We start from the raw sequence: 27,934 nt of genomic DNA, 5'->3' as shown, positions 1-27,934 counted from the left end.
TTCTGAAACATGAACACACCGCTTATTGGTCAAAAGTTAACATGGGTTAAAGTTGACCTACACTCCTACCAAGATTTGCGTTCCAAACCTGACAAATGGTGTCAAAGTGCAAGCACACCCTTATAGGGAAATTTTTCTCGTGTAGAACACAACTTTCAACCAACTAACACTCCCTCTAATTGTACCAGTTAACTGTTGTTACAATTTGACTTCATTTGCTCAGTCGTTTTCTCAGTAAAGCAGTCAGTTGAATTTTCGAAAGAAAAAAATTGAAAAACTCAAAAATGACCCAACCGTGTGAAATTTGCGCAAAGGAACTGGCCGACAAAAGAAGCCTTCGAAGACACAAACAGCGCGTTCATGGAGTTCAACCGGAATTCCCAGCCTTGGAGTGTAGCACTTGTGGTTTTGAGACTCACAACATTCTGATAATGAACCAACACACCCGACGGGAGCACGGTGGAGAAGTCCAAAATCAGTGTGCCTACTGTACTCTGGTTTTCAACAACCAGAGTAACTTTCATCAACATCTGAAGAATGCTCACGGATTGCCTGTTTGGAACAGAGGCCAAAGCAATAATCAAGCAGTTCCAGTACAGTCGGCAATTCGAGGTGCTCTGGAGATCTACGAGATTGAAGGTAATGATCACACTGACGTTTTGTCTTTCATGAGCTCATCGAGGTATCACATCAATGAACTTATACGTCAAAAGACCCTCGAAGGTCCTCAGAAAGTTCAACTTTCCCTAAGCATTACACTCACTAAGGGGATTAATGAAGAAGAAAAACACATAACAATTTACGCTAACGCCGAAATGCAAATTGTGTACACGGAGGCTCTCTCCGAAGAGCAGTTCTTTGAGTCCGTGCAGCATATTGTCAACGTGGTTTCAATGTATGCCACAAGTGGAAGTGGTTGGATTATCGAAAAGGTAGAAAAACTCGAAATTCGATTTGCAAAATTCAACCCTATTCGGGGATCAACCTATATAGCACTTCCAACTGAACTTAGCGCTCTAAAATGTCTGCTCAATATCCGAAACTTTAACGATCCAAACTGTTTCTTGTATTGTTTCACGGCTGCCTACCATTTGCAGGGGAAAGGTTGCCCCGTCACGCAACCTGGGGATCGGTACAGCAAAAAAACAAACCCCGCAACATACGCTCGCTCAAACCCTTTAACTCATCAAGCAGTAGGAGATTTCCCGATGCCGATGCCAATTGACAAAATAAGCGCGTTTGAAAGATGTAATGAAGTAAAAGTGAACGTTTTTCGATACGAAAAGAAAAGTTTGTATCCTTTCCGAATTTCAAAGCACAACTCTGATTTTGTCGTTGATCTCCTACTGATAACTGATGGTGAACGTTATCACTACGTGCTGATAACGGACCTGGTATACTTAGTTCGAAAAGTGCAAGGGCGACAGATTGATGCACGCGCAAAAATCTGTCGCAACTGTTTTCATGTTTGCTCGAACAACGAAACGCTTCAAAAACACGAAAAACTTTGCTATCACTTCGAAACTTGTCAAGTTCTGCTACCTGAGCCGGACAGCAACAGTCTCGCTTTCAAAAAATTTCAAGCAAAAACAGCTCTTCCACTGGTTGTCTACTTTGACCTAGAGTCAATTATTGTTCCGGTATCATCAGTTGAACAAAACCCACAGACTTCAGGGACTCGTGTGTTGGACAAACACATTCCGAGCGGTTACTGTTATGTAGCCATTTCACATGGAAGTCCAAATTTGGAGTTCTTCCATCTGTACAGAGGTGAAGATTGCATGCAAGTCTTTGTGAAGCAAATTGAGACACTGGCAAAAGATATCTACGAGAAAAAGCAAAAACACAGGTACTTCACAGGAGCAGTTGGACAAGCAAAGGAGCTCGCGACTCACTGTTGGATATGTGAAACTAGTTTTTCTGCGGACAACGAAAAAGTCTTGGATCACTGCCATTTCTCAAATCAGTTTCTTGGCTGGGCTCACTCAAAGTGTAACCTACAGCGCAGAACACAGAGCTTCGTCCCCATAATCGCACACAACTTGTCAGGATATGACTTGCATCATGTTGTAAAGAGTCTACATCACTGCAACCCTAACAATAAATTTTCAATAATACCTCAAACTGATGAGAATTATATCAGTTTTAGCTTTAAAGTTTGGATCAAAGATATTGTGAACAAAAATCAAAACGTCATACGCATATACGAAGAACTTCGCTTTATCGATTCTCTTCGCTTCATGCAATCGTCTTTAGATAAACTAGTTCAGTCTTTGCCTGAAGACAGTTTCGATATACTCGATAACCATTTTGAATACTGTGACCAAAATGATGTGAAACTACTGCACGGTAAAGGATTCTACCCCTACTCCTATATGGACACCTTCAGAAAATTCAAGCTAAAAAAACTGCCGCCTAAGAAGTGCTGGGTCGACAAACTCAAATCAGGAAAAGTGACAATAACCGAAGCTGACTACGAAAAAGCAAAGCTAATCTTCGAAAAATTTGATTGCAGAAACATGGGTGAATATCACGATCTGTACTTGACAGTCGACACCCTACAGCTCGCCTGCTGGTTTGAGCGGCTACGAGCAGTCTGTCTGAACTCGTACAGTTTGGACTGTGCTCAATATCTATCAGCACCACACTTAGCGGGCGATGCCTTTCTGAAGATATGTCAACCCGACCTGGAACTTCTCACAGATCGCAACCATCTTGATATAGCAGAAGAATTGTTGCGAGGGGGTATGTCCTCGGTATACACAAAAAGACTGTTCACGCCAAACAACAAATATCTGGAACGTTTTGATGACACGCAAAAATCAACATATGGTCTCACCATAGATGCTAATAACCTCTATGGTGGGATCATGAAGGATTTCTGCTTGCCACTCAATTCCTTCCAGACGGACACAGAAGTGACGATTGAACAAATTTTGCAAACTCCAGACGACGCTGAATTTGGATATATCGTCTGCGTCGACTTGGACTACCCCGACTCAATTCACGATGCTCACCAAGATTTTCCAATGGCACCCACCCGAGAACCTGTAGACAGCATGTGGTTGAGTAGTTACCAGTTGGACCTTTTGGAAGAATATCATCTCCCAAAAGTTTCAAAGTGCAACAAACTGCTTCAAACACTCTATGATAAGAAGGATTATACACTACACTATGTAACGTTGAAGATTTATGAACAAAACGGCCTTAAAGTTTCAAAACTGCACAAGGTGCTCAAGTTCAGACAATCAAAGTGGATGGCAAAGTATATCGAACTGAACACAAGATTGCGGCAAGCAGCAACCAGCAAAATTGCTGAAAATTTCTTCAAACTCATGAACAACTCCGCTTTTGGAAAGTGTTGTGAAAGCATGCGAAATCGAGTTAACGCTTTCCTGGTCCGAGATGAACGAGCTCTCCTCAACCACACAGATAAGTTTAACATGAAATCCTTTAAAATTTTTGATGAAAACATGGCAGTCGTGACTACAAGAAAAACCAAAATAAACTGGGTGAAACCTACAATAGTTGGTGCTTCAATTCTGGATCTTTCAAAAGCATTCATGTTTCGATTTCACTACGAGAATATGAAACAGTGGTTCAAGTGTGAACTTTTATACTCTGATACGGACTCACTTACCTATGCTGTTGATTGTGATGACTTGTATGAGGAGCTAGCACGAGCAGAAGTCAACACAGAATTCGATTTCTCCAACTACCCTTCTGATAACGCATTGTACAACACAGAAAATCACATAGTAACTCTCAAATTCAAAGACGAACTGGCAGGGGTGGTAATGGAAGAGTTCTGTGGCTTGAAACCCAAAATGTATTCAATACAAACGAAGGGTATGTGTGACATTATATTTTATTAAAACAAATTCCAGTTTTGAAACTAACCAAATTCATGGAAGCGTCTTTTTAATATAACAGGAACATTGAAACCTAGATTAGGAAAGCACATAGATTAAAATAGAAAATGGATTGATTGTAATGTTCTTTCAGACTGTCAGAAGAAAAGTGCAAAGGGAATAACACATGAGGGGCAAAAGCAACTAAAGCACGAGGTCTTCAAGAGAGTATTGAACAGCGGGGAAATTGTCCGCGTCAAAAATGTGACCATCAAATCAGAGAAACATGAGTTGATGACACTGGAACAAAACAGAGTTGCGCTTTCGGCCTACTGTGACAAGCGGTTTTACCTTGACCCAATAAACTCCCTACCATTTGGACATAAAAATATTAGAGAATTTGCATTTCACAATGTTATATTAAATGATTGGGATTGGGAGTCAGAAAACGAAAGCGACTTGGATTCAATTTCACAACCAACCCCGGAAAATGTGATATCTGAAAACAATAGTTTCCCCCCCCGATCCAGGATTCAATCAGCCCGATTATTCAGAAAGTGAGCTTGATCAAGATATTGTTGACTGGAATGAACCCTACGCAATTTCCCCGCCAGCCCTTGACAATTCTTTTCTAGAATTGGAAGCAGTTGAAAGCGAAGCAAGCAATAATAGAGATATGTCTGATTTATCTTCAAGTAATAGTCTTATAATAGAACCAACACCAAAACGCAGACGTCTAGTATTATACAATTCAAGCAGTGAAGATAACTGATAACTTACATTTAGTTGTAGTTGAAGTGCATGGATAAATTATAAAAAGCATTCATATAAACTAAATACAAATTAATGTAAAAATTGAAACTTTATTATAAAAAGAAGACAAATAAAAGGTTTCTCTAACGCCGTTTTATCGGGATTCCACGACGACTAAGAATAATTTCCATGGGGAAATGACTTTTAACATGGTTAGTCAAACCATTTTGCTGGGTAAAAACTTTGAAACAAATTTTACACCTTAAAACAGGGTTTTGGATAATTAGAGGGGGCGCAATAACTGCTGAATTTTCACACTGGTGGTATTGTGTGTCAATTAAACGCCAAATTTTCTGATTGCAGTTTGCACATTGATACCTAAAATTGTTGGGGTGTATTTCTTCAAAATGAGTAAAAAGATCTTTAGAATTTAAAAATTTGGAGCGACACAGAAAGCAGTCCAACAAGCAACGTTTTCGCCTTGGTGGCATTTGGAATTCGTATTCTGGTATTGGGTGTGTAGGTTCTGTATAACTGTGGGTAAAATGTTGAAATGGGCCCAGACCAAAACAAGATTAAAGTACCCTGGCGCAGACATATGACGAATTCACTTTCAAAGCGGTGGTAGTTAAAATGGCTTCAAGCCCAAAGCGGCAAACCAGTCACGCAAGTGGAGGGAAAATGGTTTCCTAAGATTAGTTTCATGCATGGCAGGGGAAATAAGGAGAAAGAATTTCAAAGTGTCCCACCCTGTAGTTTGCCCAGGAAGACACTTGTGTCCCCCCCGTAGTGTTCACGGGAAGACACTTATGTCCCCCCCCGTAGTTTGCCCAGAAAGACACATCACTACTTACACTGTCTTTTGGCGAATGAAGCATGATGGGCAGTACCCAGATGCTAGGAGCTAGGTCCTATGTACTCCCTTGGAGAGAGTTGCCTTGTTCTTGACAAAAAGTAAATTCTTCCGGTAGCTGGGTTTTTTCAGGCGTTAGATTGTAAAATTGTTGTTTTGTTAATGGATTATCTATGAGATCCACCGTTTTTGTTGTAGTTGCTTCATTCTTGCTCACAGTGTGGCTATAAATCGCTAATAGGGTGACAATATAGTTTGCATAGTTTCGTACATTTTGGAGACAATTTCTTGAAAGATCATCTGGATGTACAATTAAATATCTTTCGTCCTTGTAGGGTCTTAAGTTAGAGGTATTTGAGTTATTTCACTTTTTTCTGGTTGTTTGTTTTTTCTTCTTGGGTATGGTGAACACGATCAGCTATTTGGTCTGAAAGCAGCGGTGCTGTATCCGCTTGAATTGTTATTGGAACCCTATTGGTTGTAGGCACGAATCGGTCTTTCTGGGGTCTGCGTTTTCTCTACAGTTATAGTGAGGGCGGCTTAACAAGTGAAAAGGGCTTAGTGTAGTACTATTGGAAGTAACTTGTCAGTTTGATGAATTTCGCTTCCCTCTCTTTGCCTGGTTGCACATTGGTCTTGCGAACGGAGTTTTATTTATCGTTCATGTGGATCTACGATCTGGGAACGTAAAGATACTACGAGGTTTTCCTCCAAATTTTGAGTCGCTGCAATATCTGTGCTCAACGAGATTCATGCCATGAGCAATATCAAGTTTCATTGTTTTTATGTCATCTTCTTTGATTTTTTTAACCGAGCTAGTAATAAGTGGTTTTTGTTTTTTACTGGACACAGTGACCGTCAATATGTGTACTTGTTATGTCTATTTGATGAGTTTTTGCAGCTAGTTGAGCAAATGGACGATTTAGTTACAATGTTGTAGATTCGTGGATTGTTATCTTTTAAATGCTACACAAGCTAATGGTGGATCCAGAGTTCTTAATAATGAAGCATTCAGTTGCGCGCTTCTGTTATCTTTTGTCATTCGTTCGTTTTAACAAATGATTTTGGAGCCATTTTCTCAATTCTTTGAGACAGGGTTCTTAAGAGTGCTGATTGTCGAACGTTTTTTGAAATTTGCACCAAAAAACTTGCAATTGTTCTTATTCTCTTCTGGTAAATTAGAGTACCACTCTTCGGTTTGGTCAGATCGAGCGAACTGCTTGGATTTGCAAACTTCTTTAGTGTCCATTATCTTGTTTGGTGCCTCTGTTATATCTATTTTCTGTGATATCTTTTATAGAAAACCTTTAGAAGTATATGTGTATCTCTACCAACAATCTTGAATGACTATTGCCTTGAAACATACGCCTGCATACGGCTGCACCATTGACTAGTTATTAAGTTTTGCTACTGTTGACAGAGTTTTTGGCGACGCTGCTTGCACATAGTATGGTGTCCGAGCATTTCTATTTGCTGGTTCAGATTTTCAAGTCATTTTTTGGTCGAATGTATATAAATGTTGTGCAGTTACTTTGGTTATTTCTTTTTGGAATTTAGTAAACTTGGGCGAGTTATTACAATCAAAATTATAGGTTGAGCATCAAAAGTTAATGAAATTTGTGACAACAATAAGTAATAAGTAAATTACAATAAGTAATATCGGCTTTATAAGTTTTTTTGTTTCTTTTGGGTACACAATGGATGTAATTCTGTTGATTTTTTTGGTTGAGTCTTATAATATGTTATATTCTTTACCATGTTAGAAGAAAACATGGTTCCATCCTCAAGATGAATATAATTAAAGTCAGTTTTGACTATATTTTGTGGATCAGTGTCCATTGAGTGATTTCGCATTATGGCAACTAGGTTTTTACTGTAGGCGGAAAGAAGACGTTTCGAAAGTCATTTTTTGTATTGGTGTTCTAAAGGTCATAAAGGGATAATAGTTTTATGATTTATTAATATAACCTTCCTTGTATCATTTATTACATGTCGAATCAGTTCTGGGATCTATTCTGTGCTTCCGTTCTACCGAAGCTCAGTGGGCAATGAATTTTACGTTTCGAAGCACGCATGCGTTTTTTACATAGTAACGTGCTAAATAACGACACTTAATTTGTATTTGAGAGGCCAAGACAATAGATCTAACTCTGAAGAAACGTCTGTCTACCTAGATAGTTTTCTGGAAATCAGTCTGGATTTTATGAGTATACCTGTTGGAAGTTTTCCTTGTGGTAAGAGTAGCTTTTCAGCAGCTTGAATAATATGTCTGACTGTACTTCTCCAAAAACTGTACGAACCAGGTTTGAGGTTTCAGTACTTCTAATGTTACTTCAGATAATTCAGTGTCTGTGACTGTTCTTATAAATAATTCAATAAAGCAGTGACGAGACATTCAATTTCTTTTTTTAAGGCGTTATTTCTTGAGCACTTTCAGCTCGTGGGATTGTGCTTTTAATTGTGAGCTATAATGCCTTTTTTGTATCAAAAAAGATCCAAAAAGAATGTTTAAATCGGTCGGTCGGATTAGCAGAGTGATTTTTTGCTGTTTTTGTTGTTTGTAGAAACATCTACCTATTGTCTGATTACGAATGATCTAGAGTATGATATTGAAAAGGCACGCCCGTTAGCTAGCAGATCGCGGAGTAAATCTTTAGCTAGACTAGAAGTGAAAGCTATTCTAGCACTACAGGAAAATGAAAAAAATTTAGTGCGTTGCTGATAGCGTTAGAATAGCCATTGATGTTGGCTGGATTTTGTCCAGTGAGTGTTTAATTTTTTGTTGTAAAGAAGGTAGCCCTTGATGTGCAAATTCACTGCTAATATAAATTCCAACATGAATTTTTAGTTGATTTGGTTTATGTATCGTAGTGTGTGAGGCAAGAGTTGGAGCATACGTAAATGAGTAATTATGTGAAAAGCTACTGAGTTTGCTATGAAGATTTTCAGCTTGCATAGCATTGTGTCTTTTTTCTGTTTCTGGTTGGCTTCTGTAGTAGTTTTTTCAAAACAGTAATATGTCGTATTGTTCCGACCCCATATGTGTGTGGGTTTTTTTGTTCAGACAAATTTGGCCGACCGATATATTCATCGTAGAGAAATGTGAGTAGTATCATTAAGAAGCTCGTCCAGCGTAAAACTCAAATTAGAAATATTTTTTGAATTGCGTTTTTTTCGAGGAGGTATCGAGGATTGAAGTTTTGGGTGAACAATGGATTTTGTTCACGTTTAGTGTAATTTTACTTCAAATTAAAACATTTTCTATACAAGTAATATTTCAAAATTACATTTCACGCCATAAAATGACCCAATTTTGTTTTCCTAATAGACTAGAGACGGTAAAAGGACTAGTTCTGGTCTCATAGGGAAGTTTACTATCAAAAAAATTCAAGTTGTATTAGAGAGCTCTTTCTTTTAGACTATTAAGTCACCTAGAGACTTATCACTTTTCATATCGAGGTTCCGTTAAAGGCGAGCCTAATTTACAGTCAAAAAGCCTAATGAGCAAAAATTTTGACGTCAAGGATTGCTCATTTTTTTTGGCTGCGACTCTGAGTTTTCGTAATTTTAACTGAAATTTTAAATTTCTTTTTGAGATTTTACTATTTTTGGAGTCCTATGGCATGGACTCATTGACTAAAAGTATAATATGTTCTGTAATGAGCATTAAGTGAATATATCTATTGCTTTGTGTGAACAGCTAATGGCTGTTAAGAATTTAAAAATAAGTTTTGGAAATTTTTTTTGAACATAAACCAATCATTGATTATTCCAATCAAACTTATTTTCGTGAATTGTAAGTCAGTCTAAGTAATGACAGGACCCTCCTCCTTCCTATTGCAAACTACTCTTTTCTGGTTAGCGGTTTTATCTTCTCACTTGGTTATATGACTTAAATGATACAAGAATTCAAAATTTTTTAAAAATTTTTTTGGATGTTTTCGTATAATTGGTTACTTTTGAACTCTTAACCGATCATCCAATTATTGATAGCTCCCATTAGCTTAAAGAAGACGCTCAGTGGATCACAGATAAAGTTTTTGGAAGAAAGCTTATGATTTAAATGGCCTGGACAATTTCTTCTCTAAATTATCTACTGAATTTTTGGTGTTTTCCTGTTTTTGTTGTTGTTGTTTTTATAGTCATAAGACTTATTGTGGTGTCTTATTGATTAACTATACAAAAGAAACATACTTGCTCTCCCATCGGGGCAAATTTGAATGTTTTTATTGAATTCCGTTGAAAGCTATCGAACTATTGGCTGTTAGGACTTTAAAAATAATTTTTTGAAAAAATTTGAACATTAACAAATCCTAAACTCCTTTCGTGAACTATTAATTATTCTCAGTTTTCACAGGTCCCCTTTTGCTTTCTACTGCAACTAAAACTAATCTGGTTAGCGGCTTTAACTTCTATTTATTGGTTATATGACTTCAATGACTGAAGATTTCCAAAATTTTTTATATTTTGGATATTTCCGTATTATTGGTTATTTTTGACTCCTATCTCTTTACCTAAAAATTGAAAGCTACCACTCGCTTGGAGAAGACGTTCTGTACATCACATATAATCTTTTCAGAGAACACTTTCCGGTTTGAATGGCAGCGACACTTTTGCACTTTTGTACCGAATTTTCGGTTTTTGCCTGTTTTTGTTGTTTTTTTCATAGTCATAAGACTCATAGTGATGTCGTATTGATAACCAATGCTCGACAAACAACCTTTTTTTACTATCGGGGCGTATATGAGCATTTTTATTGAGCTCATATGAAAGCTATTGAATTTAATCTCTGTTAAGACTTCAAAAAAAGTTTTTAGAAAAATTTTTTACGAACATTAAACAATCCTAAACTTCTTTCAAGAATTTTTGAGTCGATCTCGGTATTGACAAGACCCCGTCCCGTTCAACTGAAACCAAAACTAATCTGGTTAGAGGTTTCATCTTCTACCTATTTGTTTTAAGACTTCAGTGCCACGAGTTTTTAAAATTTTCTTTATTATTGATTACTTTTTTCTTATTTTTGGTTCTCCTTGAATTCTTATCACATTATCCTGATGCTGATAGTTTCAGTTATTTTATGGAAGACGTTCAAGGGATCATAGATTGTTTTTCAAGCAGAAAATTTAAGATTCAAACTGCTTCGTTTTCTTCTGGCACTTTTCTACTGAATTTTATTTTTTGCCTGTATTTATTCTTGTTTTCTCAGTCAATGAATTGTTGTTATGTCTTTTTGTTAAGTTTTGAATTGCAAACAACCTTGTCGTCCCATCGAGGCATAATTTAGCGTTTTTACTGGCTTAGGTTTTTCTCAAAAACATCGTGGTTCTAATGTGTTTGTTCAATTTTGTTGAGTTTTTGAAGTTATATTGTTAAAAAAGAATACCATTGCTGTTAAAAAAATGAAAATAGGAAAGTTTTTATTGAAAAGTTCTTTTGTTAACGCCTTCGACACTTGCTCGCTCAATTTTTTTTTGATGTTGCTGTTTTTGCCTTTTTTTGTTCTTTAGGTAGCCATAAATTGCTGACCGGTTTCATAAGCTTATAATTGACGATTTAATAAATAATGTTACACAAAGCAGCCATTTTTTAGCCACCAGTCTGAAAATTTATGATATTTTACATTTTAAAGATTTTCAAGTATTTTTCATTTTTTTCAGTTTTTGTTCCTTTCGTCAACTTGTAACTACATTTCATCATTGAGAGATCCCACCCATTTTCTTTTATTTCAAAACTTAACATATCTATTGATATCATTTGTCACTGACGTTTTTTTCGTTGGACAATATGCGTTTTTGAGCGTTTTTTGATTGATCAATTTGTGTGTTTCCTTTTCTCTTCTTTCTGCACAATCGCGTAATAACAGATCCCAATGGCTTTCAAATGTGGCCCAGTAAGCTTATTTGATCTCTCAGTATGAATCTTTTAGCTGAATTAGAAGAAAGAACAATTGAGTTAACAATACATAATATTCAGATAATAGCTAACGATTTTTGTGGTATCAATAATTTATTTTCGCAAACCGTTTTTAAATTTTTGTGTTTTTCTGCATCTTTAGTCCGGTTCTATGGCTTAGTCTAACCAAAGACAGGTCCTTTTGATTTGGTAATGTCTTTTTATTATTTTATCTAGGATTTTTTAATTAAATGCTTATGATTTTTAAGACTTCTGAATTTTCATGGTTTATAAAATGTTGAATAATTTTTGAATTTCGCCTGTTTCGTTTTTTTTGTCGTCTTGTTACGTAGTCTCATTAGGAAAAATCTCCATTTCCTTTTTAGTTTGGAAAATAAATTTGTGTAGTTAAGGTTTTATCGGATTGCATTTTAACGTTGTTACTAGGTGCTTTTAAATTTAGATAATGAGTTCTTGTTGTAAAACTTTTGTTTTTGCCAATTTTATTAATTTTCGTAGTCTTTTGAATGGCAGATCTTGTTGGCGCTGTACTGAGGCATGGCAGTATGTAATTCAATTAGTATTTAGGTTGTGTAACGGTTGTTTAAAAACTCAAACATCTTTTTTGTTCTTTTCATTTGGTTTAGAATAAAGTCAAAACATAGATGAGCTCGGGTCGGAACATCATGTGCTAACGCACACTAACGAGCCTCCTTGTTAGTTTTTTGCTCCTGAGTTCTTTTAAGGCTTTTGTGAAATTATTGGTAGCACAAGTTAACTCAGCCCTGTAGGGGGCTCTTTTTACAGCCTATAGGGTTCTATAGAGAAGGCTACATTTTTCTGCCTGCGAAGTAGACTTACCTAAATCTACAATACTAACTGACTCAGAAAAACACTGGAGAAAGAATTCAATTATAACGACTATCTAGATATATATTACTGGAGCCGAAGGTATGCACATGGTATAAATATACTGCAGACTGACGACTAAAGTTACGTAGTAATAGCTTTTTAAAAACGAATACAGCGTTCTGTCTGCGATTGCTTGAGAATGCACATTATGGATTTATGTCTGTTGTTTATTATGACTGTTCAAAAATTGAAGCTGTAATTCTTATTTTCAACTCCAGACAAATAGTTCCAGACTTCAGGACTTGGTGCTTGAAACCACAGACGCCCGAGATTTGATATTTGGAATTAATTTTGCTTTTTCCTAACACCCGTGTCGAATTTTTACCCCTTAAAACTCTTACACAATTTTTGGGGGTAATCATGGGGCAATTTGGACATGGGCATAGTCTTTTGTCTCAAAAATCTGCAAATTTGATTTTAAGTGATATACCAGCCCTCCTCCAACAGATTCCTTAGAGATACCATTGACATAACGCTCGACTATAAATTTCCACTATTTAGAACGAAAACAGAAATAATACCTCTGCCAATTGAAAAATGAATATTACAAAATTTAAACTCAAAGAATGTTTGATGTCTTATTAGACGACTTCTTGTAAAAAAAGTAATCACGGTATTAGTACTGTTCCATGAGAAATCATAGATATTTCCTCCGTTGATGTGCAGTCTTTTTCTATTTTTGGCTTCTAGTCTCAACGATTTAGCGTTTCCCCGTTTTTGCGCGAAAATTGGGCAACATTATACGAGAAATTTTTGAGTATAGAAAAATAATCGGTTTGTTATAAATGAATGCGTTTCAGCTGATACAAAACAATTGTGCGGCGTTATGGTTTGTATTTAAAAAGCAAGTTTGCGTGCGCTGTTGCTTTTCTGAGAAATATGATATTGTAATTTGTAGCAACTCTTGCAATGAACAAAAATGATGCAGCGAACTAATGTGCAGAAAATTGTAAGCAATGAAGGCTGTTCGAAGCGTATGTCTTCAAAGCAAGTGCTCTTTTAAAATGTAATTTCAGCGGAAGACTAGCATTTCTCAGATATAAAAGAAAGATACCAACAGTTTTGTTACATTTTTGATGTAATGTGCTGCCTTTCGCAAACTGATGAAATTTGCATGCTTTAAATTGGCCTCTGTTTCTAGCAAGAATTATATTCAATTTTGAAAGAAAAAATTTCATTTCGAGCTTCTGTTTTTGGCGTTTTTATAACCAGGTCTTTAGCAGCTGCTTTTTATAATATGTTCACGATGGATGATGATTCAGCAGAAAATTCTCAAAATTCCTATTCAGAATTTCAACAACTTGTGAACGAGTTACAGAGCTTCAAAACGTACAATGACGTAAAAGCGAAATATTGGGAAGAATTCGATTCGGGTTTTGCTTTTCTTAAAACGTGTCACAGATTGCTTGAAGAAATATTGAAGAGAAATACTTGGCTGATTCCACGCTCAGATTCTACCATTCGAGTACTGAATTTGTGCGGTGCGCCCGGTGGGTTTTGCAAAGCCCTGCTGGAAAAGAATGAAAACATATCAATAGATTTGTTTTCACTTCCTGTGGATCAGGGCGGGCATAAAATGCTGTTTCACCATGACAACGTCACGGTTAATGGGCTGGGGGACGTTTTGGGTGATGTTGTTCAATTGGCCGTCATTCTATGTAGACCAGACGAGCAGCTCGCGAGATTATGGCGTTTTGGTGTTTACGAGTTGGTCATTCTGGATGGAAAGGTTTTGGGATTGGGAGCAACAAATTCGACCTATCAGGGAAAGAATGATTATTCAGAAAAAGATCAAAAAAGACGTTTGAAAGATTATGATGAGACTGAAGAACGCCGCGAACAGGTAAGAGAATTGAAAAACTTATACCGGGAGCACAACGTATTCATTATTCTCCTTCATTATTCTCCTGAAATATTTCCAAAACAGAAAAGATACCTTGTATCAAATTAGACCGGGCTGCTACAGATCACACAATACGGGATCTCTTTATCTAAACCGGTCTAACTTGACAAAAAATGTAACCAATGGAAGGCAAAGATATATGCCTAAGACCTGTTTGTGCTATAAGTCTCAGTTTAAAGATTGGGGCTGATATGGTTAATCAATAAAAGGAAGAATATAAATACACATGCTTACTAATTACTGGTTGAATCGGGTCGAGCTGTTGTGCCAAACAGCTTTCAGTCGAGTGTTAGATAATAAGTCGGTGAGAAAAAAACTTATAAAATTTGCTTGTTTAAGAAAAGAGTTTTTCTCAGGCTTCAAATTATATTATAACTATTTCAATAATTGTGTTGTTGAAAAGTTACAATTTTTTGGGAAAAGAAAAGATAGTTGTCTGTGGTCATGATCCGGAACGATAATCAAACCCATCCCGCTTCTTTCCTCAATATTATCAGTGAAGCCTTGGGGCGATAAGTGGCAAAAAAGCACGTAGCAGTTCAAAGGGAAACGGTTATCTAATTTTCAAATTCGCCGAGAAATTGAGAGAATTAACTTTTATTATCTCAAGAAATTGTTAATGTTTTTTTCTGTAAAAAAATAAAAAGCTGGATCCTTTGAGACTGTTTTATCATCGAGTCGGCGCCTTATTTCTTCCCCTTCTGCTCCTTAAAATCAGATAACCTTGAACTTGAAGTTTCTGGGGAAATTTATTAATTTCCTCATGATCCACCTATCATGCGCTTAGTAGTTTCTCTGAGTTTCAAATTGAATTGGACCAAATGCGTCACAAGATGAAATAGTATGCATAGAGTGCAGATATGTTTTCTCAAACAAAGTGTCTATATAAGACCTCTAATGGTTCCGTGTATATGCAAATGCATGTGTAGAATTCCCTCTCTTTCTCATCTCTCACAATGTTGTAAGATTATCAATATTTTTTTGATTTTGTGCAATTGTTCCATAGATAATCTTGTTATTATCCTGACTCTCAAGTTCAGTGTCTGTACGGAATGCTCCTTTTTAGTTTTATTGTTTCGAATAAGCATTTGGTATACCTACACAAACCGTGTCACCAGAAATCCGCTCTTATAATCTTTCTAACAACAGGACCAGAGTGGTAGACAAGGATGGAATCGTTCTCTGTTACAAGTAATATTGCGTAGGAATCGTGCTTTTATTCCTCTTTCCGGGCCCTTCTGCAAGAAGAGCTTAGCAATTGCATTTTTAATTGATGGGGAAGAAATCCAAGTTACATTGCCATTGAGCTGTTGTCTACTAATTAATCGTCGTACAGTTACTTGGACAATTCGAAACCCGAGTCTAAAGTTAACTTAGTCAACGCCAAAAATCAAATTTCTTGTTTTTGAGCTTGTTAACTAAAAACGCAACAACGCTCGGGTATTCCTTACAGACTATTTTTTTACGATTTTTTGTTTGCCGGCCATAAGAATCTTTTGATGGCAACAAATTGATTCCGTCTCCTATTTTAATGCCCAATAGGTGTTGTCTTAAAAATTGTGCATAAGCGAAGTGTTTTCTTAGCGAATAGTTCTCTTTATTTTTCTCGAGGAAGTTAACGGTGTTCAGTCGAACTATATCGGCGTGGGTGAAAATCCTAAGGGCTGCAAAAGGAACTGTAGTGGAGCCCTTTTTGGCGTTTTGATGGCTTGTGTGCAAATTTTTTGGGTATTATACGCATATTAGAATCTAGGGAAATGAAATAAAATATGTGAGCACCCTCCATTTTTCTTGTTGGATTTCATGTTTCCGGCCAAATTGCTTACAGAAAGGTTTTTAATAGATGTCTTCAAAAATTCAACCGTCAGCAGACAGTAATTGTTTTCTGAAAATCAAGACCTTTTTCCAACACCTTGAGTAACAATTATCAGATCACAGTTCCTCTCTAGAAGCAAAACGGTTGGCTCGCCAATAGATAAATTTTTCCCTTTCTTCAAAAAGGAAAGCCAAATGATCACAGCCGAAAATATTCACACCCAATGGTTGTCATAAAAATATCAACGCTTTATAAAACTCTGCTTCATTTTTCAGAAACTCTTCAAAAATTAAACGAGTTGAACAAATATAATGCTAGAGTCAAGTGGAGTAGAAACAAGTATTTTCCTGTGAAATAGAAACCTTATGGACGCAAAGATATACAACTCAGTTTTCGATCAAATTTGTGACAGTTAAATTGTTTTCCAATTTTTTTTTTCAAAACACAACCTTGGGGATCAAGAAGTTTTTATGATTAATATTACATTCCAAAAGCAAAAGTTTGATGTAAGAGTTGTGATACCTGATACTAATATATATTGGAAGGTTGGAAATTTGTCATAACTTTTCCCACTAATTGTTGTAGCGGCATAAAATGAAAGTAAGTGCTGTCTTCCTAGAATTGTTTTAGCGCTAGACTTAGAACAAATCCATACGTGATATACTAAAATTTAGCAAAAGCAACAACTGCAGTTGCAAATTTTTTCTTTAAAAAAAAAGAAAAATGAAACAAGAAAAATTAGTTCAACTGTGGTTCATAAGTAGCACCTACCAGCATGTCAGTTAACAACTTGACAACTGTACCTTTAATTCGTTTACATTCTTCAACCTTGCTCATTTGCCCATTCCAGACATCGTTGTTCATTCCTCCCCTAAAAATCAGTTCATCGTCTGTTGATGCATTTGCTAATGCCTTTTCACGCCCGATTGTGAATATTTTGGAACTGTATTGTGCGAACGATATGCGCCGCTAAACAGAAGGCAGAATAAAGATTCAAAGACGAGCTCCAATTGACAACACATGTGGCATCTCATTGATAAGACCGAATATTTCACGGGCACTCAAAGTCCGCATGCCCTTCAAACCAGCGTTACTGTCATCCCCCACATAACAAGCCAAACCCGCGCCAGAAGTGAGCATGACTAACATTAAAAATCAAAACGCAAACCAACATCGCCATATTAAACGCTATACATGGTTGTTCATTTCTTCCCAAGAATTCTGTCATCTTCTAATGTGCTAATGTCTGTTCGCACCCGAGTGTGAACATTCTAGAACTGTTCTTGAATACTAATCCTGTTGAAGCTTTCAATCACGACAATTAGATTTTGTAATTTACTTTCATTGTAATTTAGGTTCTGTAATAATCACTTTGATTTAATTTTCCATCTGTTGTCACAATTGGTCAATTGCTTTTCAAGTAATTAAACATAATATCAAGCATTGATTTGCCAGGCGAATCTATTCAAGGTAATTTCTAATAAAACAGTTTGATTCGAGCAGTCAGCACGTGCTTCACGCTAAAATTCACTCTTAACAGAGCTAGATTTTGGAGAGGGCAACAAGCGAACTACCTCTGAGCGGGGAAAAGTGGCGCACTCAAGTTAAACTATCCATTCTGGCTAAATAAAACATCAGATTAGACGTCCTTCTACACATTGTAATTTAGATTCTGTAATAATCACTTTGATTTAATTCTCCATCTGTTGTCTCAACTGATCAATTGCTTTTCAAGTCATTAAACATAATATCAAGCATTGATTTGCCAGGCAAATCTACGCAAGATAATTTCTAATAAAACAGCTTGTTTCGAGCAGACAGCACGTGATTCACGCAAAAACTCACTCTTAAATGAGCCTTCTTTAGATTTTGGAGAGGGCAACAAGCGGCAACTACCTCAGAATGGGGAAAAGTGGCGCACTCAAGTTAAGTTATTCATTCTGGCTAAATAAAACATTAGACGTCCTTCTACACAAAAAAAACCAAACCGAACCAGTATACCAGCAGCTGATAGACGACCAAATAGAGGAGATGGAAAGAGACCGAAAGACACGAAACGCACAGTTGAAACTAAATTGGGTCTTGATCTGTCAAAAACTAAAAATGCAGGCATCCTCTGCGCTGAAAAACCGTGGTATCTTTGCAACCAAAAGTGCGTCTCGGTCTTATACTTAATCATAGGCAAGGAAGGGCGACGAATTCTAAAGAGAGGACAGCTGTATACATTGAGCAAAGAATTAACGACATTAGACTTGTGGAAAATAACGGAGGACACTTTGATAAGACCAAGAGTATAACTCTCGACAGGTATCTTCTATTCCATCGAGAACAAAAGAATGGAGAGAGTGTCAAGCAATATTACAATATTTTAACAGAATTTGCCGAGAAGTGCAACTTCAGATATTGTGAAGAAAAAATGTTTTGTGACATTTGTATAACAAATAATTCAGACATTAATACAAAATGAATTGCTCCAAGAAAAAGAAGAACCCGAAAGAGCCTTACAAAAAGCACTAAGTGAAATGGGACAACAAAATCAGCTCCGAATCACAAGTTCGACCCAAAAGACAATAATGTTCAAAATAATAGTGGATTTCACGTCGCGAATCGATTCAGATCGAAAATTTACAGCTCTCACGAGTGAAATTCAGCAAATCAATGCAGAATCTGTTGACCAGTATGGCAATCAAAAAACAAATCGGCGTGAGTTGCAATTTGAAATAGGTGTAATAATAGCGGGTTATTAAAGAACTTTGCAAGAAAGTGTAGAGAGACTCAGATGAAACCGAAGTCGGAAAAACCGTGGAATCCTTGCAACCAAAGACGTGTCTTAGTCTTATAGCTAATAATATGCTAGGACGGCCGACGAATTCTAAAGAGAAGACACCCGTATACATTGATCAACAAAATATCGACCCTAGACTTGTGGAAATTAGCGAAAGATAATTTCATAAGACCGAGAAAATAATTTTCGACTGGTGATTTCTATTCCCGCGAAAACAAAAGAATGGTGTAACGGCTGCTCTCCTTGTGTTTCACAAAGAAAGTTTTACACCGCCCAGTTCGTTCTGAGTGGTTACAAAATCTGTCCGGATACTTCGTTTATGCAGTTCGCTTTTGTAACTGTATATCCGCTCTGCTGTACTTACCGTTGCATTAACTATTTTAGTTCGTAACTTTTCGCTGATCTTAGTTTTTTCAACTATCAATTTGAACTGGATTGCTAGAGATCACACAATACGGGATCTCTTTATGTATACCAGTTCAATCCGATAGAAAAAACAAATCGAAGACAAAGATATATGTCTAAGACCTGTTTGTGCAAAAATATTTAAATTTAAACCTAAGTTGGCTTTTGCTATTTGTACTCACAAGTTGAGAATACCAGAAGTTGGGGTTGTAACAGTTGAATTTCAGCTCCAATAATTCGTTGATGCAAGACACAGTAACAGAATTTACTGCTCAAGAATAATATTTTGATTACAAGACACAGTAAAAATTTACTGCTCAGGAATATTTCTAGTTCAAGACACAGTAACACGTTATTTACTGCTCAAGACAATTTTTTGTTGCAATATTTTGCTGAGTTATACTTTCAGCCGTTTTCTGCGGCTACTACGTTGAGTTCTGTGTGTTACTTTTTGTTATTTCCCGCTTTTTCTCCTTTTTTCTCACGTGACAAACTGTAACTAGAACTAGAACTATAACTATAACTATTAAATGACTAAGACAACAGAAAGTGTTTTGTTTCTATTTTCCCCAACTACGCAAGCTTGTTATTCCTTAAGCTCAGCTCCAACATAGCCGGCCCTGTTTTCCTTGGTGAAAACATCATCGTCACTTGGTAGTACTGGAGCGAGCTTCACTACGGGCCTCTTGTAGTATCCATCCTTTGTTCGGATTTTCGCTGATCGAATCACTCCGTCGAACCCCTCAAAGGTTTCGGTTATTCGACCCAGATTGTAATATCCACGTTTGTCACTGTCTTCCACTAGCCACACGAGATCACCCTGCTGAAGACTTCTGTCCGTTGTGGTCTGCCATTTCTTTCGACTATTCAACGTTGGCAAGTATTCTTTACGGAATCTGTCCCAGATGAGGTCTGCGTAAGCTTGTGTTTGTCGGAAGAGCTTTCTATGATCAACAAGCTGCTCTGCACCTGATAGATACGGTAAACAAAGGTTCTTGTTGCCAAGTAGGAAATGGTTTGGAGTAATAGCTTCTAAATCGGTAGCATCAGAACTGACTTGTGTCAGCGGTCTAGCATTCAGCGTCTGTTCAACAAGACACATCGTGGTTGACAGAACATCCTCCGTGACTGATCAATTGCCCAGCACTGCGTACATTGCCTTCTTGCAACTCCTAACCAGTCTGTCCCACACTCCTCCAAAGTGTGGTGCTGCAGGTGGGTTGAACTTCCATCTGATACCCTGTTGAATCAGATGTTCTTCAATTCGAACCTTGTTCCATGCTGCTATATACTCTGCCAGTTCTTTTTCAGCTCCAACGAAGTTTGTCCCGTTATCGCTAATCATTTTGACCGGTTTGCCTCTTCGTGCAATGAATCGCATAATTGCGTTCAGACAACAATCAGTGTCTAGTTTTGGTACAATCTCTATGTGTACCGCTCGTACAGTAAGGCATGTGAATAGACAGCACCAACGCTTTTCGTTTCTTCGACCAATCTTTACTGTGAATGGTCCAAAATAGTCTACGCCCACATTCGAGAACACTGTTGATGCGACTAATCGTTCTTCAGGTAGATCTGCCATTACTGGTGCCTTTGTTTGGGTTCTTCCCTTTCGACATCTAATGCATTTGTTTTTAATCGATCTCAAAGCATTTCGTATGCCTAGGATCCAGAATTTCTGCTGAACTATGTTTCTGATATGTTCAGTACCTTCGTGATGACTATTCTTATGTTCATTTCGCAAGAATAATTCAACTACATGGTGCTTCCAATGCAGCAGTATTGGATGCTTGGTTTTGAAGTTCAATTGACTTTTACCTATTCTGCCTTGGGCACGAATAAGTCCTTGCTGGTCTATGAATGGTGAAAACTGGAGGATTTTGCTGTTTTTTGGAATTTGCTTTTCAGCCTTAAGAGATTTCATCTCTTCAGTAAATTGTTCTTGCTGCAGTAGTCTGAAGATGCTTGCTTGTGCATCCTCTCTTTCTTCAACACTTAGTGTTTTTGTTGCCGGTTTGTGTTTTATAAATACGCGCTGTACGTATGCCATTGTATTTACTAGTCGATTGAAACTGCTAAATCGTTCCCACTGAATCATCGGCTTCTTCTCTTCAACGTTTGCTGAGAAGACCATTTCGTCGTTTTGTTCGTCTGAAGCAAACGTTAAATTCAACTGTTCAGGCCATTCGTTCTCTCGTTGCTTCAACCAGGCCGGCCCAGTGAGCCATTCACTTCTCTTAAGTTCGTCAACATTGATTGCTCGTGTCCCGATGTCAGCTGGATTGTTAATACCACTCTCATGATTCCACTGTGAAACATTAGTTGTATCCAAAATCTCAGCTACTCTGTTTGCAACAAACACCTGTTGCTTACGGTGGGAGCTATGAATCCATTGCAGAACAGTAGTGGAGTCTGTCCAAAAGTTACAATTGTGAATCTTCGATTCGTGTTCTTTTACTATCTGTTCTTTAAGTCTCACCGCCATCACTGCTGCTTGTAGTTCTAAGCGTGGTATGGAAAGGTGTCGCATCGTTGCAACTCTGCACTTTCCGATTACAAATGCTAAGTCTGCTGAGTATTCTTTGGGCTTTGAACGTAGGTATGCCACTGGGCACATTGTGTCTTCAGATGCGTCGGCAAACACATGAAGTTCCCATTTGTCCTTGGCTGTGCTGAAGTATCTTCTATCAATGCTGGTTTCTGCTACTTCTGGAAGCTGGTCTTTCCATTTCAGAGACTCTTCTTCTTCGTTAGGTTCCACTGAGTTGTCCCAATGTTGTCCATTCTTTGTCCAGATGCTCTTCAGGAGTCGTCTCATATGAACACTGAATGGTGCAAACAGTCCAAGAGGATCAAACACTGAAGAAACTAGAGATAAGATCTTCCTTTGGGTGATTGGGGTCTCAACTTCTTTGCTTGTACCTCTACAAACCTGTAGACTATCATCGGTAATCGTCCACTGAAGCCCAAGCACTGATGACCCTTCCTGGCTGGGCTCTACTTCAACCTGCTTTGTTTATATGATTGATCTTAAGTCCTCTGGGATTGCGTTGGTTACCACGTCGCTGTTGGTGATCCACTTCCTCAGTTCAAATCCATATTTTGAGAGAAGAGGTTGCAGTTGTTCGAAAACCTTGATTGCTTCCTCAGGTGTTTCGACTGACTTGATGAAATCGTCCATGTAGAAATTGTTTTGGATTGTTTTTGCTGCAATTGGGAACTCGTCCTCGTTATCGACCGCTACTCGCTTCAGAGCGTAGTTGGCACATGTTGGTGAACTCTTTGCTCCGAAAACATGACGCTGATACTCGTAAATTTGCACAGGTTCGTTCATTGTTGGTCGCCACAAGAATCTCAAGCAGCTTTTATCCCGTTCAGGAACTTGCACTTGCAAAAACATTGATTCAATATCTGCGGTTAGGGCAATTGGTCCTTCTCGAAATCTGAATATTGTTCCGATCAATCCGTGTAGTAGATCGGGTCCGGCTAACAACTTGTCATTTAGACATACATCCTTGTATTTTGCTGCAGCGTTGCAAACACGGCGAACTTTACCCGGTTTGTTGGGGTTTAGTACTGGATGGTGTGGCAAATACCATTCCTTTCCGAAAGTGCCTTTTACTTCCGATTTACCAAGGATCTTCACAAATCCCTTTTCAACATCTGTATCAATTGACTGTTGATACAATTCTTTTAAATTTGGGTCTCGTTGGAATCTTCGTTCGAGTGAGTAGAGCTGACCAAGGGCTGAGCCGTATTTGTTTGGAAGGTTGGGTTCTGGTTCACTCCAGAGCATGCCCACTTCGTACCGCTCGCCCGTAAAATTTGTCGTGTTCTCTAGAAACTTCTGAGCTTGCTGCTGTTTCTTTGATTGACTTACAACATTTATTTTGGAAGCATAGGTTTCTATGTCCCACCATGATTGGATGTTTTCTGCCACTTTCACATCTTCTGTGAAGGCAAAATGACAAACATTTTGACTTTTCTTGCCTGTCATGGGACCACTGACTACCCATCCTAATTCTGTTAAGACGGCAAAAGGCTCACTTCGTGTTCCAATCTTATAGTCCAATGGACGTTGAATTTCGTAGGCATCTTGTCCAAGTATGATGCCTACTTCCATCAGGTTGAATGCTCTGTTAGTGAGAACATTCAGGTGTCTGAATTTGTCCTTCAGTTCCTTGTAATCATATGTTGTGTTTCCCAATGAGATTGATGGGTGTGCAAACGCTTCGATGGAATGCACCTTTGAATGTAGTCCCTTTATTGTGATAGGAACCTTCTCTGTCCTCAAATCTTGCGTCCCATGTATGCCAGCTATGTTCAAGGTAACGTCCGTGCATTTGGCTTGTAGTTGATTCTTGACACTTTGATCGATGAATGAAACTGTTGACCCACTATCGAGGAAAGCATAGGTAGTCAGCCTGTTACCACCACTCTGAACCGATACAGGAACTATTTGAAGAAAACTAGTAACTTGGTTACTCTGGTTGATTGTTACTGCGCTTACAATAACTGCGTGAGTACCCTCGTCCATTTGGTTTTCTGTGTGTAGCAGTCTGTTGTGCTTTTTGGTACATCCATTTATACCGCACGGGTGGACTTTACAATCTTTGATTGCATGCCCTTTCCCCAGACATCCATAACATAAACGTTCTTTTCTCACTGCTGCATAGCGATCGGTGACATTCATATTCTTAAATATTGGACAGTTCCATATTTTATGAGTGCCATCCGCTAGTGGACAGTTGTTGTTTTGCATTTGCTTCGTTTCGTTCGCATTCGAACTCGCACTAATATTTGACGATTTTGAGAATCGTTTTTCCTTGTTAGCGTTTGGTCGATCATCTTCCTTTCGTTCGCTCTTGGTTGATGGCATTCCTTCATAGACAAAAGCCATTCGAGCTAACCTTTTTTCAAGGAGAGTGAGATCGGGTCTATCTTCTTGACACTCGTCAACGAAGAAGAACCACTTTTCTTTCAAATTTGGGGGCTGTTTTTCAATTGCCACTTGCAGTGTTGAACTTGATTGCAGATCGCCTTCACAGTTGTATTGCTTCAGTACGTTAACTAGGTTGCTGATTGTTATTGAGTAATTAATTATAGCCGTTGAGTCGTGCAATCGAATTGGTTGTTGTTTGCGCAATGTGTTAAGCTGAGCGTCGACAATTAAGTAAGGTCGCCCAAACTTCCGTCCCAGGAGTTCCCACGCTTGAGCGTAGAATTCTCCCGAATAGCCCATTCCTGATATAGCTGACTTTGCTTTACCTGTCAACAAAGTTTTCAAGTGGCTCATTTTCTCTGAGTCGGGTATATCGCGATGGTGAACCGTTGCTTTGAACATATTCGACCACTCCGGCCACTCTAGCGGGTTTCCGTCGAATGAACTCAACTTCAACTTAGGTAGCTGACTACTACTGATTCGTTTATTACGCTTAAATTTGTCTTGTTCCCGGGCTGTGCTGGCACGCTCTCCACTTGGTGACCGTGATTTAAGTACACCTTCGCGATTGAAGCTTACCCTGGGATAATTGTTGTCGATCCTGGTTTTCGCACGCTCGAAACTATGATTGTGCAAGTTGGAGAATTTATCCGAGTTATCGAGCCAACCGGAAACATCTTTATCCTTCGGGGTTTTCCAGTTGAATGGTGATCTACTTCGAATACTAGGGGTTGCACTGTCATCAGATTCTGGTGCTCTTGCGTCAAGAGCTTCTTTCTCGTATTCAAGTTTCAGTGCTCCTTCTTCTTCAAAAAGTTGCATCTCCATTTCAAGCTCCTTCCTTTTCAATTCGAATTCAATTTTCTTCAACCTCAATTTTGATGCAAAGTCTTTCTCTAGAGCCCCAAGCTTTTCTGCCTTCTTAGCTCGTTTATCAGAGGCGGCCTTTGAATTGTTGTCTTTGTTTTGGTTTCCATTTTCAGCAGTTTGTTGAGAAACTCCTACAACAAATTGTGAAGACTTAGCGGCAGTTGGTTCTGCATCGCTTGTCAATTGTGCGGTTTGATTCTGTTGATCCGTCGTGTTTGTTTCTCCGTGAATGTATGGCAACCAGTCTGCGTTTAATTTTTGTAAGAAATTTAGTCGTTCGGCTTTGTAACATTCAAACAATTCAGAATCACGAAGAAAATTTGCTCGCTTTCGGTTAAGAATGCAAAGAGAGTCGTCAAGTTTCAGCACCTGTTTATAGACGGTCTTGAGTTTGCTTGATCTATCGTTGTTTTTGATCAGCTCCTGGCCCTCCTGAAATTTTGCTTCGATTTGTTTTTTGGAGTTGCTAATCTGTCTCTGCAAAATGTCTTGACTCTGTGACCGAGTCACTGCGTTTGTACTTTGGGACTGCAGCTTGAATCTCTACAGTACCTTTTGTTTATTTGCTTTAATTAAGCCTTGCTATTTAACTTCTAATGCACTTTGCCTAATTGGCTTGGCGTCGTTTAATTGCCTGTTGAGTTTTGTTCTCGTTCGTCGATGACTTCGTCACTTCGACTGTTGGGTTGGACAGCAGTTTATTCCACTGTCCGGGTCGGCGGACCAAATGTAACGGCTGCTCTCCTTGTGTTTCACAAAGAAAGTTTTACACCGCCCAGTTCGTTCTGAGTGGTTACAAAATCTGTCCGGATACTTTGTTTATGCAGTTCGCTTTTGTAACTGTATATCCGCTCTGCTGTACTTACCGTTGCATTAACTATTTTAGTTCGTAACTATTCGCTGATCTTAGTTTTTTCAACTATCAATTTGAACTGGATTGCTACAGATCACACAATACGGGATCTCTTTATGTATACCAGTTCAATCCGATAGAAAAAACAAATCGAAGACAAAGATATATGTCTAAGACCTGTTTGTGCAAAAATATTTAAATTTAAACCTAAGTTGGTTTTTGCTGTTTGTACTCACAAGTTGAGAATACCAGAAGTTGGGGTTGTAACAGTTGAATTTCAGCTCCAATAATTCGTTGATGCAAGACACAGTAACAGAATTTACTGCTCAAGAATAATATTTTTAATACAAGACACAGTAACAATTTACTGCTCAGGAATATTTCTAGTTCAAGACACAGTAACACGTTTGTTGTTACTAGTTCAAGACACAGTGACAATTTGTTGTTGCAATATTTTGCTGAGTTATACTTTCAGCCGTTTTCTGCGGCTACTACGTTGAGTTCTGTGTGTTACTTTTTGTTATTTACCCCTTTTTCTCCTTTTTTCTCACGTGACAAACTGTAACTAGAACTAGAACTATAACTATAACTATTAAATGACTAAGACAACAGAAAGTGTTTTGTTTCTATTTTCCCCAACTACGCAAGTTTGTTATTCCTTAAGCTCAGCTCCAACAAATGGAGAGAGCGTCAAGCAACTTTAGAAAATTTTAGGAGAATTTGCCGAGAACTGCAACTTCAGATGTTTTTAAGTGAATTCCGACATATTTACAACAAATGTTTCAGATACAGTCATACAACGTGAATTGCTCCAAGAAATGGAAGAACCCGAAAGGGCCATACAATTAGCAACTGAATAATTTAAAAACAACGGTGGACTTCACGTCGGGAATCGATTCAGATTGACTATTCGCAACCCTGACTAATAAAATTCTGCAAATCAATCCAGAAACAGTTGACCAGCATGGCAACCAAACCAGTCGCGTGAACTGCAATGAGATATAGTTGTAATAATAGCGGGCTATCTAACCACTTTGCAAAAATTTATAGAAAGGCACAGATGAAACAAAAGACAGAAAAGAAGAAAAATCAAAAACGAGGAAGCCGACAACGGAAAAGATTCGGCGAATAATTATAAACGATTACAAAATGATGAATAATTAACACTATAGTTCATACAAATACAACTGAGTGGCAATGATAACAAACGATGGTTCCAACAAAATCACCCCTCAGAACATGCATTTTAAAATTTGAATCGTCCAAACCTTAAGGCTCCTGGATTCGGTTGGCGTATTCTGAACCGTTACACTAGAATTAGCAGATTCAGTCATAATAACTGGAAGGACGCAAAAATATTAACAAACAAAACAAGGAATATCAACGTTCTCTAAAGAGCCACTCAGAACATTAGGAAGAGTGATAGCGTACATTGTAAGCAAAGACTGATCTGCAAATAACGCTCAATTCGACATTGTGGATAATGGCCTGCGATTGCTCATCGGAATGGATTTATTTGAGGCTCTTGGAATCTGTACAGCTTAACACCAATCGAAACAGCCAAAAACTACTTTGGTTCTCTAAATGCAATAAAACGACATAGCAAATACCCTGAGTTTATCAGCAGAATCGGTCAGTAGAACAATTACACAGTTAGATCAGAATTTCACAGAAACTATAAAGCACGTCCTCAAAATGTGCGGAAAGTGCGAATCAATAATCGCGATAGACTTAAAGCAGATCTACAAAAACTATTGAGCTAGGACCATATTGAAAACCTTAATTCATTTGCTGACAAAAAATTTATCACACCAAAAGTCACCTCAGTTTTTTTTTTAAAAAATGGTTCAATAAAACTTGCATTAGAGTTGGAAGTCATGAATAAATCAATTCACAAAAACAAATACAAGATGCCTAATATTGATAGTCTGATTCGACTAATTTCACAATATCAAATAGCAAACTTGGATCGAAACAGAGCTTATTTTACTGCACTTGGCTTGCAATGCGCATATAGCCAACTAAACCTCAAACTTGATACCGCGCGGCATTGCCACTTTAATATAATCAGTGGCCGTATAATGGCACAATTAGAGGCC

General features: G+C 37.9%; 2 protein-coding genes across 2 annotated transcripts in view; both read left to right on the top strand.

The window, feature by feature from the left end:
- Positions 1-284: 284 nt before the first annotated feature.
- Positions 285-3,875, top strand: LOC142348012 (uncharacterized). Its single transcript, XM_075399178.1, has one exon. It carries the CDS (start codon positions 285-287, stop codon positions 3,873-3,875), a length of 3,591 nt encoding a protein of 1,196 aa, XP_075255293.1.
- Positions 3,876-13,222: 9,347 nt separating this feature from the next.
- The window catches only part of LOC142348488 (uncharacterized), a 54,703-nt gene continuing 39,991 nt past the window's right edge, over positions 13,223-27,934 (top strand). The window contains exon 1 of the mRNA XM_075399864.1: positions 13,223-14,104. Coding sequence (XP_075255979.1) covers positions 13,499-14,104 — 606 coding nt within the window. The 5' untranslated portion in view covers positions 13,223-13,498. The remainder of the gene's footprint in view (positions 14,105-27,934) is intronic.

Source organism: Convolutriloba macropyga, chromosome 10 (genome assembly GCF_964194025.1).
Source record: "Convolutriloba macropyga chromosome 10, txConMacr16.3, whole genome shotgun sequence".
Classification (NCBI taxonomy): domain Eukaryota; kingdom Metazoa; phylum Xenacoelomorpha; order Acoela; family Convolutidae; genus Convolutriloba; species Convolutriloba macropyga.
Note: the sequence above shows the minus strand (reverse complement) of the source record. Positions and strands in the feature narration are given on the sequence as shown.